The sequence below is a fragment of the Nyctibius grandis genome, chromosome Z (assembly GCF_013368605.1).
Source record: "Nyctibius grandis isolate bNycGra1 chromosome Z, bNycGra1.pri, whole genome shotgun sequence".
In the NCBI taxonomy this organism is placed as follows: Eukaryota; Metazoa; Chordata; class Aves; order Nyctibiiformes; family Nyctibiidae; genus Nyctibius; species Nyctibius grandis.
The window spans coordinates 10,074,892-10,095,601 of record NC_090695.1 but is presented as its reverse complement, the minus strand read 5'-3'; the positions used below and the strand labels follow the sequence as shown (position 1 = coordinate 10,095,601).

Here is a 20,710-nt window from a genome sequence, read left to right as displayed (position 1 = left end):
TTCAGAGAATTGGAAAGGGAGGCTATTGCTGTCCTGACAGATTTAAATAGCATAACTCCATCAATGATTACCCTGATTATCATAAATTTGAGGTCCTAAATGGGGAGGTGAAGGTAGTGATGAATATAGTGCATAATACCTTAAGCATTTTATATTTTCTGAGCAGATTGTGCTCGTGAATGGCTTCAGTACAGGTAGCCCAATAATGTATGACTTTTTTTCCCCCCAGCTCTTTATCTGAAAGACTAAGTGAATAGTTCCAGCTGTAACTATTCGGGTTGTGAAAACTATTCACGTTTTGAAAGCAATTTGTCCTTTGAAGTGTGGGTTGTCACTGAAGGGGATGCTCTCGCCTTTTGCTGTCTGTCCCAACCATGTTCCTTTCTTTTCCTGTGCTGTCCCTGCAATTTGTTCACCTGCTCAGTGAATCAGATGAGGAGACTGACCATTAGCTTTCAGACAGACCACTTTCTTATCTAGCTGACTACACAAGTGCTAGTGTGGGGTCAAGAGAGAGAACAGCAGTGTCCTTTGATAGGGTGAAAAAATAGATAGTCTTCAGCAGCAGTTCAGGCTTTGTTGGACTGCATTCTTGGGCTCAGCACTCAAATGCCTAAAAATGAAAATGGGGAAGACGTACCTTCTCCAGCTACATGGTTTTGTGCAAGGTTAATATGAGATGCTGTGACATTGATTTGAAAGGTCAGTAGAACTGAAATGAATCTCTCAAAGGAAAAATAATTGAAGTGGTGTGCAGAAAGTAGTGGCTCGAAAGAGATGCTTGTGCTGGGAAAGTAATTAAACACTGGGATGTCATTTTGTCCTCAGTTTTGTTTCCTGCTTTTTTCCCCCCAGTGTTTCTCTGCCATTTTCAGTACCTCTAAGAAAAGATATCTGAATTTATTTATATACAAAACATGAGTCTCTCAGTACTGAGATAACGACTCAAAGTGAGCATGCAGGTATATTCTCCCTTTGTGACACATGCTGTGTAAATCTTAGCAGTAAGGAGGCTCTCTGCTAATTGTGCTATGCAACCTGAAAATCAATCCCACACATACAATTTATACCATCAGACTACTCAGTTTGCTTTGCCCAATCCTACAAATGACCTAAACTGACTTTCAAAGTTGTTTTTTTTTTCCCAAGTTCCACATCTGCTTTAGTTAGTCCATCTCAGGCTATACATCTGTTGACAACTGCTTTTTCTTATTCTCCTCTTAATAGTACAACTGAACCTTGTATCTTTTACAGGTCTTCAAACTGTATTTTTATTATACTGAAATGTAAATTTGGTGAGGGTGACTAATTGGTCCTGGACATAATTGCCCTCAATAACTTCCCATGATGCCAGCAAGCACAGAATGTTTTCCAGTGTGTTTGTCATCTGTGATTTCTGAGAACATACCATAAAAATAGTCTGCCGCGTATCGGGAAGAATAGATGGCAAGGAAGAAACCCTTGTTTGGGAAACCTAGAAGCTTGTTTGTGTATAAACAAAACAATAGTTTTATGTCTCAGAGCTTTTATATTGCTACCACCAACACACTGAATGCCATACATGCAGAAACAATGAAAGTAATAGCAAACTCCAGCAGACTTTGGGAAGTCTAATTTTTCTATCTTTCAGCATCCAAGTAGAGCTGCTTGAAATTTTTCCTCTGAAATATTCTTCTAATGGAAAACAGGTTACCTGTAAATTCTGAATTTACTGTTTGCTAAAGTGAAAGCTTTCTTTAACTTAGATTGTGTCTCCTAGCTGAGAAATTCTGAAGTTAGGGGTTTCATGTCTTCTTGATAGACTGTCAGATGTATTACCTGTGAATTGGGACTCCCAAACTCTTCAGGAATTGTAATTGTTTATCTTGGCTTTCTGTTACTTTCCAAGTTGGCCAGCTCCCCTTCTGATGGGGCTACCATAGCTGGAAATGGTTAAAACAACATTTTATTTCTGCTGTCTCTACATGAAGCTTCAGAAATTGCATTCTTTACTAAATTCTGAAGTGTTTTTGTGTCTTTCATAAAAGAAGAATTTGGAATTTCCTGAGAGCAGGAATTGAGGGGTTTGGGTAGTTCTAGTGATGTTTCTCCTTCAGAAGGTTCTCCTTTAACTGTTTGATTTATTTCAGTTTGGTTACCATAGATCTTCTGTTTTGCTTTTAAGTAGAGGGTGCTAGGTGACGGTTTAAGGACTACTGTTAAGTCTAAATATGAAAAGACTTTTAGCAATAGAAGTATAGACTGGGCAGTGTTATATGCATTATCCCGGGGAAGCTCTGTGGTTCTTCATAATGTAAATTGAATCTGAGTCAGGGCCGAAACTTTGACCTAGCATTGACCTCTAATACTGAATATAGGTCTGTGTGGATCTGAGGATGGGCCTGAGGGGCCTGTTGTTGCTAAAATAAGGAAGTATTTTATTTTTTGGTGAGCAGGTGGTTGTAACCCTCAGTTATCTTCACAGACTGTCACATGGCTTTATGATGCTTTTTTAAAAGACTTAGAAAGCTGATTTCTATTTGCCATGGCTCTGTGGTCTGCAAAGTAGTCTTGAGACTCACTGGGTTAGATCACGGAATGCATTGGCAGCTGCAGTCTACATTGCGCTGCACAATGTTCTGTAAATAGATGGCCTTAACCAAGTAAGTGAAACATAATTTTTTTTTTAATCACTGTGTTTGTATCTTGAAGCCTCATGGTTGGAACTCTGAAAGCACTTCTTTTTCTTTCTCGTGAATCTGAGAAATTTTCACAGATTTTTCACTCTTCCCTGCTCTTTTCTGGTCTTGTGTGAGTCTTCTATACTCAATTTTATGAAGAAATTATTTTTTTTTTTTTAATTTCACTCTGTAATCTGTTAAAGATAATTTCTCCATCAATATTTTGAGGTAATGTCTGTAAATGTAAAATGGCATCTGCAATTTAATTTTATTTTTTGCACTGCTGCTTCTCGGTCACTTTAATTTGCACTTGCGAAACAGAAAATACTGAGGTTTGTTTGGGTGGGGTCTCTTTGGTTTCACTGTTTTGTTTTGTGTTTTTTTTTTAAATAGAGCTAGTATGACAATTGCCTGGAAGCTGAGTGGAGCAATATAAGAGGTAACTGAATGACTGCTTGGTGCAGGTTGGCTGTTTTGTGCTTAAATGAAACATTTTGAAGTTTTGTGCAAGTTTTTGAAGAAGCATTGTTTGTGTAGAAATTGCTAACATACTTGGCACTGATCTTTGCCAAATACCTTCAGGCAGTCTGGTCATGTTAGAATCTTCTCAATCTACGAGAGCTTGTGCTTTGCTCAGCAAAGCTAGCCCCGGTGTATTGGTAAAGGATTACATGTTTGTATGTCTGCTGATATAATTACGTGGCTTTGTCGCTCTCTTGGAGCAGAGACAAGAATAAGATGGTTGCTCACCATGTATAGTGTAAATACTTTGCTATCTTGTCTGCACCATCTGTGTGAACAGATCTAAGGAAATCCATGAGGGTCACAGAAATTCAGATCTTTATAAACCTGGAAGTGAAAAGTTAATGTATTACAGTAGGATGAGGTGCGGAAGGGGGCCGCTGTAGGAGAGAGGGTGTCACAGTTCAATGGTGGGGAAGTGCAGCTGAAGAGGCAAAGTGAAAGCAGGGAGTGGAAGATAAGGTAGATTGGATAATACTGAGGCACAGGGCCATCATTAGGAGATGGACTATTTAATAAGTGAGAGTTTCAAGTGATTAATGGCTAACTAAACAGGAAGACTTATGTGTGCTGGCAATTGGGTAAGGGGCATGGGAAGAGGAGAAAGGGAATAAAGGAGGTGGTGCAAGAGAAATGATCTAAAGAACGTGGATTTTGGATAAGTTATTCTTTAAGCAGAAGGAGGATCTTAGTCTTAGTTCTGTGCTTTGCCATACCTGAGTGGAAAGTCTGAGCTTTCTAAGTTAATATGGTAACAAGTTTCTGTTGCAAACTTCATTCTTGTTTCCCTTTATGCTTGTCTAGCAAAACTAGTTTTTACCTGAAAATTTCTAGGTCAGCTCTGACGAAAATGCTTTTGTGCTGTATTTGTGTCAATAAACATGACAGTTGTAAACATTCTTTTGATCTTTGAGTCAACATAGATTTCAAATTTTTTCTTGCAAGCTATTCATAGCTTAAAGTGCTATTCTGATGTGATTGCTGTCAGATAAAAATAATTCCCTGCCTTGTAAGACTTTTTTTTTTTTTTCTTCCTTGCTGCTTAGCAACTTTAATGAAATAAGTATTTCATCGTGTTAGGATGTTTATAAAATTGTGAAAGACTTGTAGGAAGACGGATAAAGTAAGAATACTTGGTGTTGTATTTGTGAGAAAACTAGTGCTGTTTAAGAGGATTAAATAGTGGAATGACTTGCATCTATAAATAGTGGTCTTTGATCTTCAATCTCAGTGTTTGGAGACTGTTAGGTATTTGGAATAACAGTGAGAACAGTGTTAAAAGGTCAAACCAGATTCCTGTCTTGTTCCATAACCTGTAAGGAGCAACGGCCAGGCCGTGTTCAGGAAACGGGTGTGCACAGAATGGCGGCGGCTCCTCCAGTGTGCACTGACTTCAGCTGGGTGGGAGCTTCCCGGGCCGCACATGGCTTACAGATCCATTGCTGTCTGTCAGCCTTCATTATCAATCTCCTATGAATTTAACTCATTTTTTTAAAGGATTTTTTTTAACTTTTGCCTTCCTGTAAAAACAGTTGAATAGAAACATAGAAGTTAGCCTTTGGCTTTTCTAACCTGTGAGCTAGCTTCATTTACCACCTTTTAGTCCTTGTCTGTGGAAAGAGAAAAAATAGTTTACTCTGCAAATAGTGCATTATTCTATATTGATATTCTCCCTCTCTATATATCATTCTCTCTACCCCTTTCACTCCTCTTTTCTTCACTGTCCATCTATAGCCTCTTTAATAGGCAGTAGTTCTATAATGCTGAGCATTATTTTTTCTCTTTTGTGCACCTTTTTCTAGTGTCAAGAAGCTGTTTGCAAATTGAAGATAAATGTCTGCTTCTACTCATTTTCAGTTACACCAGGAAGTTTGAGTTAATTTAAAGGATGATTAAGTTACTGTTGTGTGCTAAACTGACCTTCTGTGAAGGTTCCTTCAGTTGTCTGAGGTCTTTGCAGTAAGTGCCAGAAACAATCAGTCCATCTGCCTGAACTATCTGGAAAGAACAGTTTAATGGATTGAAAAATGTTCAGGATGACACTGACTATTCTAAAATATCTCCTTTCTCACTGTGTTAATAGCAGTATAATCTCTGTGTATTGAAATATGATGTTCCTTCTCTAGTGGATCACCTGCAAACTCTGAGCCTACCAAAAAAAAAAGGAAAAAAAAGGAAAAAAAAGAAGAAAAAAAGTGGTGGTAATGTCATCTAACCCACTAGAGCAAGCAGTTCCATTTATGAAGACCATGATATCTTTTCAAGCTGCCTTTTAGGATCACTTGATTAAAAACTGTTGGACGGTTGTGCAGTCTCCATCTTCTGAAGTTTTCAAGACTTGCCTGTATAAAACCCTGAGCAACTTGATCTGACTTCACAGGTGAACCTGCTTTATGAAAGAGGTTGGACTAGACATCTCCTGTGATCCTTTCCAACCTGAATTATACTATGATCCTGTATTTCTCTGCAGCCCACAGCCTGTGGCCACGTATGTTGAATATGTGCTGGAGCAGAGGAGTTTACATCTGGTAATTGCTGCTGGGAGTGGTGCGGCGGGCGGCAAGGATCTTCTACAGAGTGGTGTAGTTAAAGTCACTTCATTGAAAAATACTCACTTTAAAATAAATTCAGTTTTCATTACTAAACAAAGGGAAAAATAATTTAGCAATTTAATTGTTTGGATAATAATATAGCACTTTTTGTGAATAGAAAGAAGAGTATATTTGGCTGTAAGTTTGTGCAATAGATTTTTAGTTTTCATATGTGTTGTCTGATTTCAAAAATTATGTAAAGAGGCTATTTGGCAATAGTAGAATGTAGGAGTCATCTCTTTTTTTGTGTGTATGTGGTGTTTGTTTTGTTTGGTTTTTTTTGTCAGGCAGATACTGCACCTTATATTGCATACTTTTTTGGCAAAGAAATGTCTGGTGCCAACCAAAATCTTAATTTACAGAATGGCTGACTTACGAGGGTAGCTGATGCTCTCGAAGTATCAGCTCTGAGTAGAAGGCTGGTTAGGTAACTTCTCAAATCCCTTTCCAACCTTATATTTATGGCCTTTTAAATAAATCTCTGTGACATATTTCAGTAATTACTTTCTAAAGATTCAGAGCTTTTGTAGACTTTTCAGAAGTATTGGTCATCTGTATGATACAGCTCTTGAAAATAGCTAAGTGCTAAATGGAAACAAATATTATCATGTTCCTGGAAATCTGTATTTAATGGCATGCATTAGGGAGTAGTTTGTAAGTTTAGCGGACTTTAGATGTATGCGTCTTGTATCTCTATACATCGGCAGCTTTTATTTGTGAATAGAATAAAATTGAATTGCTCTTGTTTTAAGCTAGTCTTTGTAATTGGTTAAGATAAATTTTATGAAAGGGAGTGCGCGCTCTTTTTTTTTTTTTTTCCTTTCTCTTGTTCCCAGCACTTTTCTCTAAAGCATCCCAAAGTAGATATTTTCAGAGATGCATCACTAGGGGAGTTCTGGAAGGTCTTTCTGGATCATACCAAGTGTTTCTGCAGTCATTTCTCAAAAGGCAAAATGTTTCTCAATGATTTTGTTTTGTCTTAGGTACTTAAAAATATGCAAGAACTGTGTTGACTAGTCTGTAGGTAGAATCCTTTTTATAAGATTTTTTTAGTTATAATTGTTAAGCAATGGAGTACACAAGTCAATACATGTATTTCTAGATATGAAAATATCTAGAAATATCTATTTAAATATCTAGATGTATTGGGTCAAATATTCTGTTCTGCCATTTAAGCAGACAGTTATCAATGCAGAAATACAGATGAAAAAGTGTGGCAGGTGTGGTGTGGTTCATAGAATAAGTGTGGTTTGCAGTTTTGCACTCCATGTAAGAACAATATGCATCAAGCTTTAAAAATACATACTTTCAAAGGATTTTAATGACAAAAGTAGCTATTCCAAGTATTTGCTTGAAGACTGTTGTCCTTTGGTTTACTATAATCAAGCTGAAAAACCTCTTCTGTGGTTTGTGCTGATTGCCATATTTGTGTTTCCAGTATACTCCATATTTCACTTAATATTGATTTTCAGGTGGTTATTATTTCATCAGTGCTATGTTGTTTATGGATGTAAAATCATGTTAATAGTTCTCAGGAGTCTCACATAAGCATGTGTGATGTTGGTAATGGCAAATGCTCGATGTCTTAAAAATGTAGTAAGTTTATTTTGACTATGTATAAACTACACTTTATATCTCAGAGTTCTTGATATCTCGCTCTTCCATTTTGTATCACTTTCCTGAGATTTCCCTGTTCTTCAAAGAGCAGAGACTAAGTGTCAAAACTAATAGGGGATGAGTCTGTTTCTCTTTCATATTTTCAGTACAGGAATGGTAGTTAACTAAAGATGTTACTTCAGAAGTGTATGAAGGCAGGAGAACTGCTTAGATAATGCAGTAAGCTTCTTTTTCTATTTGCTTTCAGGTGGAGATGGAGGTATCTTACTGTCTTTCATTCTTCACAGGGTTACACATCGTTCTGGAATGATTGCATCTCTTCAGGGTTGCGTGGCTGTATGTTAATCGAATTGGCATTGCGAGGGCGTCTTCAGCTAGAGGCTTGTGGAATGAGGCGCAAAAGTCTATTAACAAGAAAGGTAAGTGGAGGAAAATGATCACATTTACTTTTATGTCATACTTCAGGCAATACGGTAGCTATAAACTACAACTGGTTGTAGGAAAAAACTTTTTTTTCTTTACATGGGGATAGGGATTCTGAGTAGTGACTTAAGTTAGATGCACGGAGTTAAAAGTGTTTAAATGGCGAGCTGAAGTGCCTTGGAAAATCTGTACTTGTCCTCTGCTCCTGTTTGTTCTCTGGATGTGTTCCTGCTGCTGTTGGGAAGCTTGCACAAACTGTTGGCAGTGGCTCTGGCCAGGGTGCGGTGGTCGCAGTTATTGCAGAGAGCCAGTAGCACCAGTTGTAATCTGCTGAAAGAACTGCCTTTTGCAATGTTGGTGAGATGTGGGCTGAGGCTGAAAGGAATGGCTAACTGACAGCCTGCCAGATGTATCCTGCCAGCCACCAGTTTGATTCCGGTGTACACAGTATTGCAGTTTGTGCTTGTAATACACGGGAAGGAAACGATCCTTGTACCTGGGACCCCTGAGAACACAAAACTGTATCTAGTTTAAGCATGTGATCAGTGTGTTAAATGTGCTGTACTCACTGACCTTTAAGATGGGAAAATTTTTAAGGTCCTTTATTGAATTAGGCAGAAGATTTGAGGCCTTAATTTATTACTTTTGCCACTGGATTTTTCCTTTGTAAAAAATGTGCGAAGTCACACTGTTTGAAGAATTTTTACTTCATCAGCATTAGAGGATACTTCTAAAATAAGCTTATTGAAAACATTGTCAAATGTTGTCTATCCACCACAGATAAATTCTCTTTTATGGCACATTTCCCTGTCAATGTTATCTTTTGCTAATTTTTTTAAAGGAAAGCTTATAAATTCCCCAACCTTCTCCCAGCTTCCTCCTCTTCTGAAGAATTGAACCTCTGTTCAAGCGAACAGCTCTTACTTCTTTTAGCTTAATTTAAGCATATTCAGCATTGGTTAGTTTGCAAAATTTTTTTTTCCTCCCCAGCTTTTGGCTCCTTAGGCATTCAGGAATGTTCTTTAGCAGTTATTTTCATTCTGTGCAAACCTTGTCAGCTCTATCTACCTGAAATTTTAACTATGGGGTTTTTTTTAGGAAAATGGAAAAATAACCTGTGTGTATCTTCTGTAAAGAATACAAGCAAAATTATTAACTTCTTCTGTGGTGGTTTGGTTTTGGTGTTTTTTTGGTTTGTTTGTTTTGGGGATTTTTTTTTTTTGTTAAATTTTATCATGTGGTTTTGAGGGTGGGTAGGTGTGTTTATTTCTTCTCCCCACCCCATGCCCCCTGCCCTGGCTTTGTTTAAGGAGATCTAAAAGCTACCCAGTATTAAAGGTTTTGTTCTTTCTGCTCATGTAAGGCAATCAAGAGATTTCGTTTTGCAGGCAGGAGGGTTCTATGAAAAAGGCTTTAATTTAAAATTCAAATGAAGATTGTTTTCTGCTTAAGTAATTTCTTGCAAATAAAATCCCTAACTGCTGATATATATGAGGTTTCTTCTCCCTCTGCACCACCTCTCTCAATTTACAAATCATCTCATGAATGACTTTGTGTTGTTTTGTACTTTTATTTAAAGTTTTTCTTGACCACCAAATTTCAGTGTTTTTTTCTGTGTTGGCTAGATTTAAGTGTCTCAGCTCTACCAAGTGTCCTATTTGTCCCCCTTTTGCAAGCTTTGTTCTCCTTGCCCTCAGCTTTTGCTGTGAATTATTAAATACTGTGCTTAGTGAGTGGAATGAGCTGTCTAGTTGCACCCAAGGTTGTGATTCAGTGGCAATAGCATTTTCTGTAGCTCCTGCCTGTCAGGCTAGCCCTTCTTTCCTCCTCGCCCCAGGTCCATCCTCAGATTTTGTGGGAAGGTAAAACCTCCTTAAAACTCAAAGCTTTGATTTGTGAATAAAAACCCTGTATCTTCAAGCTGTGGTCTGAAGGGAGGAGTTTAGGCTTTAGTCACTTTAGCCTATGTTGCAGCTGAGAAGGGTAGTCCTGTCTTTACAAAGAGTTTATTGGAATCTTTCTTGGGTTGTTACTAGCATTTCTGCAGCCTTGTCAGGTTACCACGCTGGCTGAAAACTAACTCACTTCTTTGATCAGTTTAGTTTTCACTTGAATCACAATCAGGGGAGGCACAAGTGAGACTGCTGGCACAAGCAACAAGGTGAGAACAAGACGAGGGTAGAACTAGTTCTTTGGGCAGTAGTATGGATTTTTAATCAGCTACTGTGGCCTTGGTCATACAGCTCACTTAAAAGATTGCCAGCTACAGTGATTTCCACTTTAAGCCGTAAATAAGGTGGATCTTTGCTGATAATTTTTTGCAGTTTCTGAGACAGAACTGCAGAATGGATCAAGATGCATTAAATCCATGCATGAACGCCATAGAGACAAATGAGTCTGAGAAACTGGCAGACAAGGACTTGATGGACATTAGGAAAACTTTGAAAGTCAATATGACATATTTTATGTTGCAACATCCTCGTAAATTTGGCTTAAGAGTATGTAATCATTGCATCATTTTGGAGTTCTATCTACTGGTAGCAATTTAAAAACAAATAAATAAATTTTGAGGTTTATATATAAATAAAAAACTTTCTAAGACTAATGGTTATTGAAGATAGAAAATGGTACTCTGTGCTGCCTTACAGCCTCAGAAAGCAAACCAAATAGAGGTCGTAAAAACAAAAGAAACCCCAACAAGTCCTTTGCGGAGTAACTTCAGTATTTTGCAGCTGACAATTCTGACTGATTCATGCATGAGTAAATATTTGTATTAAAACTAAATAATGAAGTTTACTTAAAAATCAATGCAAGAGGTGCTTAATATTTAGCATTGCTTAATTGCAAAGCTGCATTGTGGAAAATGCGAATTAAATATTCTGTATAATTGAAATTCCTCAGCAGCTGGATACAAGGCAAATCTAGTACCTGATAAATCACTGAAAAATTGGAATAAAGGAAGATTTTTTGCAGTGAGGCTAAGGACCATCATCTCTGAAGAACCAGGATTTTAGCTTCTTTGTCTACCTTAGCTCATCTATTAAAGAGAGAAAAAAAAATTCCCCCTTGTGAATGCTTAATTGCCTGTGATGATTCGATTTACAAGATCCCCCAACCCACTTGACTTCCTACTCTTCTTGTGCTGTTATGACTCTGAAAAGAGTTAGTCAGGAAGCATTCATTGATAAATCCTTCTTCAAGAAAGAGCAGATCCTTGAGGAGAGGAGAGGTGGCTGGGCTTCTGCTGTTGCCTGTCTCCATGTGCTGGGAAGGGAAGGGGAAGAGAAATACCATGGAAGTGTGAAGCAAAATACTTTTGTTTGAGGGGAAGGGTAATCGGAAGAATCTGCGCAGTGAATATTCAGTGTAGCAGAGAAGTGAGAAGAAACAGTGCTGTATGCTTGGCTGCAGACAATGGTAAACTTGGAAAAAAGATAGCTGTGCATTGTGTCTTCACAAGAGCTTATGGAGTTGTGACTGAGTTGAATGGGGGAGTCTATGCTCCTTACAGCTCTTTCCTCTAAATCTCTTTATGTTTAGGCTCATACTGTCATTGTGCATTATATTTGGGCTAGTTTCTTAAACAACTTTGCAGTGGTAGAAAAAGGTATCTTAACCCCAAATAAGGAAGGAAAGCTATTTTCTAAACTTAAAAAAACACGACTTATATCCTAGACTTAAAAGCACTTTTTCATCTCTTCAGTGAGGATTGTTTTGTTTGGTATTTGTTCTTTGTTGTGGGTTGGTTTATTTGTTTTTTTTTTTAAATAATAAAACAGATCAAAAAGGTGACTTCACATCTTACCTGTTAAAGTGAGATGGTGAGTAGTATGTTACCAACTGCGGCAGGCTGGAGTGTTCCAGTGTAACTAAGATTACTGTGAAACTAATCATATGGGACACTTCAAAGAAGGTAAAATACTGCTGGAACATCAGTTTTAAAAAGAAGTAAAGCTAAATAAATTGAGTGTTTTTAGGCTAATTATTAAAGGAATATCTGAAAGGTGACTATTAATAGCTGCGATCTAGCAGCTTAAAAACCCAACTTGAAGTATGCTCCTGTATAATGAAAGAACAGAAACTTCCAAAAATTCATCATTGATATAAAGCTGGAATCACAGAATGGTTAGGGGTGGAGAGGACCTCTGGTCTAGTCCAACCCCCTGCTAAAGCAGATTTGCCTAGAGCACGTTGCACAGGGTCACATCCAGGTGGGTTTTGAATATCTCCAGAGGAGACTCCACAACCTCTCTGGGCAGCCTGTAAAGATAGGAAAGATATGTTATATCGTTATATGTGGTTAATAGAGGTTTTGAGTGACGCTGTGGTGCAAGCTTGTAAATCAGAAAGATAAATACGCATTGTTGTGTGTTTATTTTCAAGTAGGGATTGTCTGGATTAAAACGTGGTTGTGTTTTTGAAACCAAATATCTGACATTTATGGTTGGAGTGATCTCCAGCTCCTAAAAATGGAGACCTGGACAGTATCTCAAGAGACCATTTAATCTTGATACAGTAACAGATAATGAAGTTTCTCTGGTCCCTCCCTGGAAGATGTTTAGCCTTAAAATTCTCCACTGAATGCATTTCAGCAGCTCCCTGAGTGTTTAATTTGCCTGTTGAAGTTTTTGACTGTACATCCTGCATCTTCCGTATTTCTAGAATAAGCTGGTACCTTTTATTTTTCCTAAAACAGTCACCCTGAACTACTGTTTGATACCTTCTTTGTAAAAATATCTTACATGCTTTCATTTTAGATCTAAACAAACTTTGTTCTTTTTAGCCTGGCATTGTGGACTGGTTCATTCTTGATGACTGTTATTAAAATTCTTTGTTTCTGTGCTTTATATTTACCATCTAAATTGGAAATAGTATTCCAGCTATGACCTGTTAGGTATTCACTCACAAAGATCTCTACAGCAATTTTTGTTTTCACTTAGTCTCATTGACTTTGTCACATCTCCAGTTTGGGATCATCTTGCCAGTATTGAAGCTGCCTTAGCATTGCAACTCATTTCAGTGCCATCTATAGACCCCAAGAAAATTTATTGTACTTCTCTGTTGTTTGTAGTGTTGTTAGAACTACCAAACAGAACTAAACTTGGGATGTATTTCAATAGGATGCTTAAAGCTTTTCCAGGACACCTTTCTGACTACTGTGAAGCATTATGAAAAATAAGAGCTTTCACTTACTACTTCTCTTGTATATGTGGAATTGTGTTTATGTGTTAACTTTCCTGTCAATTGCCTGTTACCTTTTTACTTGATGCGTGTAAAGTGCTAACTTGTAAAACTATTCAAATATGCCAGATTTAGTTGTTATTTTCATAAATAGCTTTGAAACTGTAGTAATTCTTCTTTCCCTAAAGAAAGACAGATTTTTATTGTTGTTATTTAGTTTTTATTCAAACATATTGACTTGGGCTAGTTTGATCTTATGTTTTCGTTTGGTGCTCTTGTTTTTCTAACCAGAAAAAATTGTATTTGTACATGGTTTGTGTAACTACTTATACTGGTAAACAAGCAGTTACTCAAGTACTTAAATTATATTGTGTTACTGTAAATGATTTCTTTTTGTTGTTGTTCTCCTGTGCTCTCTTGAGGGAAGACCTCAGATAATTTTAGAAGCTATGAAATAACAAACTTACATGATATTGCTTTTATTTTTATTAGGTATTAAGCATGTTATAAATACTATCGTTTTAGTCAATTAAGGGTAATTTAAGTTGTAGGTAACCTAAGACTTAACATAGCTTTGTAATAAAAATCATGGGTAATTTTTTTTTAACAACGAGGTGTTTTTTTTAAAGTTGCATATTCTTAGATAAGGTTACTTATTTTTTTGAAATATGCTTTGTTTTGATAACAGCTGGATTTTCCAGTTTTTATTGGTGGATGTTTATGGTATGTGAATTAAGTCAAAATACTGACTGCATTTTATTCTATCCTAGGTGATTTGCAAGTCAGATGCTCCTACAGGGGATGTTCTGCTTGATGAAGCTCTGAAACACATAAAAGAGACCCAGCCTCCTGAAACAGTACAAAATTGGATTGAACTGCTTAGTGGTAAGCCTTGGACATATGTATTTGCGCTTTTTTTTCCCAATAAAGCTAATTATCTGGCATCGCTAGAGATTATACTGTAAGATTTTTGGGGAGAAAGTATGCAAAAAAGTTAATTAGTCTGTCCTCTAGGGTAGTCTCTTGTTGATTGTACCCTTTAATCAAATACAAGTAACTGTTGCTTTTGACTTAACTTGGTACAGAAAAGATCTATATGGAAGTGTCAGAGGACATTGCAACTCTGTGGAAGAGATGCCTTCTGCTGACTCTGAAGTAAATCAGGCTGCACCCTGGAGATGTAACTGCCTTTCTATGTAATTGGAAATGAGGGTTAGTGGAAGTTTGGAGTACAGGTGTATGGATTCAGTATTCAGATAATTTGATAAAGAAAGGGGATAAGGAGCTCACTTGTCCGATGTAAAATTGAGGATGATTTGGCCATTAATCATAAAGAAACAATAAAGAGTCAGGAGTTCTATATTTCCATTAACTGGGGTAATGTAATAAGTATTTTCAAGTGTTAGGTACTTCTTGTTGTTCAAAACCAAGTCTTCAAGATGAGTACTTTGCACATAGCTCTTCTATACAGCTAGTAAGTTGTTGCAAAAAAAAAAGTCAATTTGATTTCATCTTTACAGTTGCAGTTAACATTTTTCATATACCTTGCCAACAGTCGTATCCTCAGGATGCATAAATTAAACTGAAATTAACAATGACCATCTTTTAACATGTAGTGCTTTTATTGTTTTGTTGGTTTGTTGTTTTTTTTTCTGTAGCCAGAATTAATCACTCGGGTTTGTCTGTTTTTACAAAACACATAAAATGCAGCTTCTTGGAGTAGGTCAGAGTTGTTACTTCAGTTGCGCTAACAGTGCAGGAAAAAACCCCACTGTTTTGTCAACAATGTGACTGGGAGGTACGGGGTAATAAGACTTGAAGTTGTCTGTCTAAATCTGTTACTTGTAACAACTGATAAGTAAGAGTTTCAAAAATGAGCCAAATCTCTCCACCTTCTCTGCCTTCTTGTTTTCATTATGTCCTTCTCACTCATCCTGTACCACCTTAAACAGCCTTCCTTGCACATCAATTCATGTTCCTGTCCTTGCCATCCCTCCCCTCTTGCTCCTTGACTATGAGGCAAAGAAAGGAGAGAGGAGAGCAAAGCAGTCTGTGTCAGTAGGGGGCATGGCTGCTGCATGGCCTTGCTCAGCTCTCCTTCACTTTTACAGACTGCAAAAACAATGCATTTTTCTTGTCCCAAATACATAATTTTTGCTGACATTTCACCTTCTCTCCCACTGTGCAGCACATCAAGTTAGTACTGATTCAGAAAAGGTCAGCTAATGAATGAGCAATGTTGTACATTTTCCTTGGGCTAAGCTAAGGTTTTCCTGACCCTGCTGAGCTTTAGCTCTGGGAAGAAAGTTGTCATCAGTGCTGTGGCTAAGACTTGGATCAATCATTTTTACTTACACACGGTTATTAATTACTAGTTCTTGGATGGCATTAGGGTTCTTTGCATTTCCCATGGTTTAGAGAACTGCCCTTTGAAGAAAAATGTTTTGGTGTTTTGTTCTGGGGTTTTTTAATAAACTCTTTTAGAATTTTGCTTTAGGGCTTGATCCTGGAAAAACAGCTACTCTATCCGTAATTATCAACAATGCGAAGAATGTTTCTTGAAGTTACAGTACATACAAGTTCAAAGCCATCATGGAAATATTTATATGGACATGTAAGGTGATGTTTGCCAGGCTGATGTTCTTTATAAGATAGCCTCTAAGGGAAGCAAGTGTAGGGAATACAGAGGTTTGGATCAAAATGTCAGGTCTTCCTGTAGATGTAACAAACATCTGTCTGTGTTTGAAGCAAGTATCTGTGTAATTGAGGAGATTGGTCACAAGGTGTCACCACAGTACTGATTTTTATTACCATATAGCCATGTCTACCTAACAAACGAAGAAAAATCTAGGAAATAGCCTTTACCCTGTTAAATGTGGTAAGGAAACTTAATTTTTTTGTGTGTGTCTGTGATAGTTTCATTCATGGTCAAGCTGGGGAATCACATTCAATGAGGTGTGGGACCTACAGGGACTTCTGTAGTTCAGGCCTGGGTGGGTTCCCTGCCTTTCACTATGCTGTTGGTGTCACCTCATTTGGTTACTTAACTTGGCTGTTACTTGGATATAGTGTATGTCACCATCACAGTGGGAGAAACCTTAAAGTAATCTATGGCGTTGTTTATTATTGTATGTTAACAAATCAATTTTTAAAAAGCTTTCTGATATAGAATCAAATTAATACAGAATTATATATTATTCTGTATAATTTGTAGAAACCCCACTTCTGTGTAAGAAATACTTAATTCTGTTTCTTCCCTTGCCTCTTAAAATGCCTAGACTCTTTTATATCAGGAGGGAATTGTAATACAATAAATACTTAGGTAGGCTGGACCTAAAATTTTTACCTTGTTAAGTAAACTCTTAAGTAAAGGTGGATTTCTCATGCTTACCAATTTTAGCTTTATCAGTAGCTGTTGATGCTGATTTTGTGCTTTTTAAGTTCCCTCCCCTACGCACACACAGTAACGCACTCTGAAGGGCCAGATTCTCCTGCCTTAACAAAAAGCATTAGAAATAATTTTTACATAAACATGAAAGCCCCTGCTCAACACGTGCACCTGTGTACACGCACACCCCCACACTCACACAATGCATGGTCACTGTTTCACCTGGTGGGGGCAGGAAGGGAGAGAAGAATGAAAACCTGAAGAAGTAGAGAAGTGCACAGGGTAGGTGAGCATTAGCTTGTCTCTGGCAGAAAGATAGGCAATGACACTTCTTCCAGTCTCTGAAATGGGAAAGGGCTGGAAGCAGACAAATGCACAAGATTGGAGGAGATGCTTATTTTTGTTTTAATCATTAAAAGTAAACTCTTTCTTCATTACTAGTTTGATTTTTGTTGTTTTTTTTTTTTTTTTCTTCAAAAGGACCTTAAAGGTCATCTAGTTCCAACCCCCCTGCCACAGGCAGGGACACCTTTCCACTAGACCAGGTTGCTCAAAGCCCCATCCAACCTGGCCTTGAACACTGCCAGGGAGGGGGCAGCCACAGCTTCTCTGGGCAACCTGGGCCAGTGTCTCACCATCCTCACAGGAAAGAATTTCTTCCTAATATCTAATCTAAATCTACCCTCTTTCAGTTTAAAACCATTCCCCCTCATCCTATCACTCCATGCTCTTGTAAAATATCCCTCTCCAGCTTTCCTGTAGGCCCCCTTCAGGTACTGGAAGACTGCTAGAAGATCTCCCCGGAGCCTTCTCTTCTCCAGGCTGAACAGCCCCAACTCTCTCAGCCTATCTTCATAGGAGAGGTGCTCCAGCCCTCTGATCTTCTTCATGGCCCTCCTCTGGACTCGCTCCAACAGCTCCATGTCCTTCTTATGTTGGGGGCCCTGGAGCTGGATGCAGTACTGCAGGTGGGGTCTCACAAGAGCAGAGTAGAGGGGCAGAATCTCCTCCCTTGACCTGCTGGCCACGCTTCTTTTGATGCAGCCCAGGATACGGTTGGTACTGTTGGCTTTCTGGGCTGCAAGCACATATTGCCGGCTCATGTTGAGCTTCTCATCAACCAACACCCCCAGGTCCTTCTCCTCAGGGCTGCTCTCAATCCATTCTCCGCCCAGCCTGTATTTGTGCTTGGGATTGCCCTGACCCGTGTGCAGGACCTTGCACTTGACCTTGCTGAACTTCATGTGTTTCTCATGGGCTCACCTCTCAAGCCTGTCAAGGTTCCTCTGGATGGCTTCAGTACAAGACTGCTTATTTGTCATATCCTTAACCAAGACATGGCTTAGCTAGCATTTCGTCCAAACTTAAAATGTACACTGAAGTACCTCCAAGGAGGCTGTCATGGTCTCTGTCTCTATGCCTATAGCTGAGTAGGTCAGAGATCAGAGAAATGCTGATATTAGCACAATATCTTAGTGTAATAGTCAGCTATATGAATTTTACAGATCATTCTATACCATGGGGGAGGCGGGGAAAAATCACAGGTTAAACTTTGCCTGACTGTTGGGTTTTTTGCTTGCTTTATTAGGTGAAACATGGAACCCATTGAAGCTGCATTACCAACTACGAAATGTCCGTGAACGGCTAGCTAAAAATCTAGTGGAAAAAGGTGTACTGACAACAGAGAAACAGAACTTCCTTCTTTTTGACATGACTACGCACCCTCTCACCAACAACAATATCAAACAACGCCTCATCAAGAAGGTTCAAGAAGCAGTTCTTGACAAATGGGTGAATGACCCTCACCGCATGGACAAGCGCTTGCTGGCACTCGTTTATTTAGCCCATGCTTCAGATGTTCTGGAGAACGCTTTTGCCCCCCTTTTGGATGAGCAGTATGATTTAGCCACAAAGAGAGTGCGGCAGCTTCTGGATTTAGACCCTGAGGTTGAATGTATGAAAGCCAACACGAATGAGGTTCTGTGGGCTGTTGTAGCAGCTTTCACAAAATAACTGCATTCGGACTGAAGTGTTCACTCTTTCATGTAAACCAGTTGTTTCTCTTCTATTGACTATTCATGTTTTCTGTAATTTGTACCTTCTCACATGATGAATTGGCTCTTGTTTAATGGGGATTTTAAGTGGTGTATTCCTTCCTTCTCTGTGTATCTGTATACAGGATTCTGCTGGTACAAGAGACCTTCCTGTTTAAAAACGACAGAAAAAGGTTTTACTGCCATATTGGCATTCCATTTGCTATTCAGTTTGAGTTATCTGAAATACTTTGTTTAATCTACTTTTCATCATACTGTTATTGAAGTGGTTTAACATGGAAAGCACCTCAAGGAAGAAATGTGCATGCAGTTGGATCACTAGTCTCGGCTGAGACAGATGTGTGCACGCATCAATACTTCTGCAGTACAATTCATAACAGATTAAAAAGGGCCTTTTTAAATCACCAAAGCTCCATGTTGAACTGTCTGTCAGGACATTTTATACACAGATGTTGTTTCAGTTATATCTAACAAAATTACTTTAAAAGCAGAAATGCCATCAAGCAGCTTTGTCAATAGTTCCTGTAAAATGCCCCATAAATTTTACTTTTCATGCAAGTCTCTTGTGTACTTATATTTTCATTAGAACAATAGCTGAGTCATAACGCTAGTATAGAAAGGTCCAATTGTTTCATAAACCAGTTTGGGGATGGGATACATTCCATTATATTGTATATATAGTTCAAATTGTATATTAACAACTGCCCCATCTTAGTATTTTGCAAGATCTACTTAGTTGTACACCTGGTGCCCCTTATTTGCTGTCAGCCATTGCCATTCAATGGGAAGAAAGGCCTCCTGTAAAGAAGCACGTATGTGAAAGCTGTTTGTTTCCAGTGTCTACAGAGTTTGCCATCCAGGTATTCTCAGTCTATGCATTGCCTTTGATAATTAGTGTATGGAAAGAGACTAGTTTCTATCATTGTTTTTACTTTTTTTTTTCCCCGTGCCCCTCCTGTATGGAAGAGGCTTGAGACCAGTGCAATTCTTGAGTGCCGTTTTTAATTTTATACACAAATTAATATTTGTCTCTTAAACCTCCTAATCTATTTTACACTTTAAAAACAAAAAGTCAATCCTAGCAGGTGTTGCATGTAAATGGTTAGCAAGTAATGAATGCAGTTCAGATGATTAACATTTCTGTAATGGGACTCTCTGCTATGTTTTATTTTTTTATATACAATTATGCTGATTAGCACACTATTGTAAAAAAAAATATATAAAACTTCAGCTTTTTAAAATTTATGGCCTCTTTGCCACTGCTTGTTATCTCCCATTGGTTTCACAGTGTAAATATTATGCATTGAAAAAATTAAGCATTGATTTATATAAATTTTTTCCTCATAACAGTGCAGATTTATAGCGGGGCTTACAGGTGTGTAGAAACTTTTGGTTAATATTCAGAACAAGAATACTAGATGGTGTATAACTGTAGAATTGAAATTTAAGGGATCCCTTAATCTGTATACTAGCTTTTTACCTACAGTAAATAAACTATGATCTTGAAAGTGCCTGAAACAGAGCAAGCATGTCATTTTTATTTTTTGTTGCTAATTAGAAAGGTTTTATTGCTTAACTGAAAGCTTTAGTTAATATCCTTCTTATTAGAAAGGGAGAGTTTATAATAAGTGGATCAAACTGACCTAATCAGCGGTGTTGCTCAGATCTGCAGGATTCATGGCTGAGACAGACTGAGTTGGCTTGTGAGTGTGCAGCTGTGCTTGCCATGGGTTAGACCTCTTCTGTCTTGAGCACAGCTATACAGCCTCATCCGTGACTGGACTTCCAATTTTGCACTTCATTTTCAATCACTTAGATGCTTAAGTAGTTGACTTCAAAATACAACTTAAATTCATCATACCTATATAACCTTTTTTTAATAAAGGTTTTTAAAATATGGTCCTTAACATTTAATGGCACGCTCTTCTTTCAGTTCTTAAATGCTGTTTCTTTAGAAAAATGAAATTAGAAGTATATTGTAAGATATTTCAAATTCTGGTTTACAAATAAAAAGACAAACAGTGTTCTCTCAGTTGTAAGATGCTGTGTTTAAAACTTTGAGGAGCTTGGGCATGAACTTCAGACATTTTCTTTTAAACATTTCAGAACGTGATTTCTTTAAGTGGAGGAAAAATGAAAGTCACTGTGCTGCTTTTATATTTGACAGCTTATAGAATACTTTCTGTACTTGATAGTATATGGTAACTCACTGCTTTCATTGTCTCTCACTCCTGCGATCTGTTTTCTAATTTTCTGTTGATCTTTGAGAGGAGA

The 20,710-nt window shown here is 37.9% G+C and overlaps 1 protein-coding gene across 1 annotated transcript in view; it reads left to right on the top strand.

Moving 5' to 3' along the window:
* Positions 1–19,958, top strand: part of GOLPH3 (golgi phosphoprotein 3) — a 32,157-nt gene extending 12,199 nt beyond the window's left edge. Inside the window, exons 2-4 of the mRNA XM_068423833.1 lie at positions 7,678–7,809; positions 13,765–13,879; positions 17,971–19,958. Coding sequence (XP_068279934.1) covers positions 7,678–7,809; positions 13,765–13,879; positions 17,971–18,395 — 672 coding nt within the window. The 3' untranslated portion in view covers positions 18,396–19,958. The remainder of the gene's footprint in view (positions 1–7,677; positions 7,810–13,764; positions 13,880–17,970) is intronic.
* The last annotated feature ends 752 nt before the right edge of the window (positions 19,959–20,710 follow it).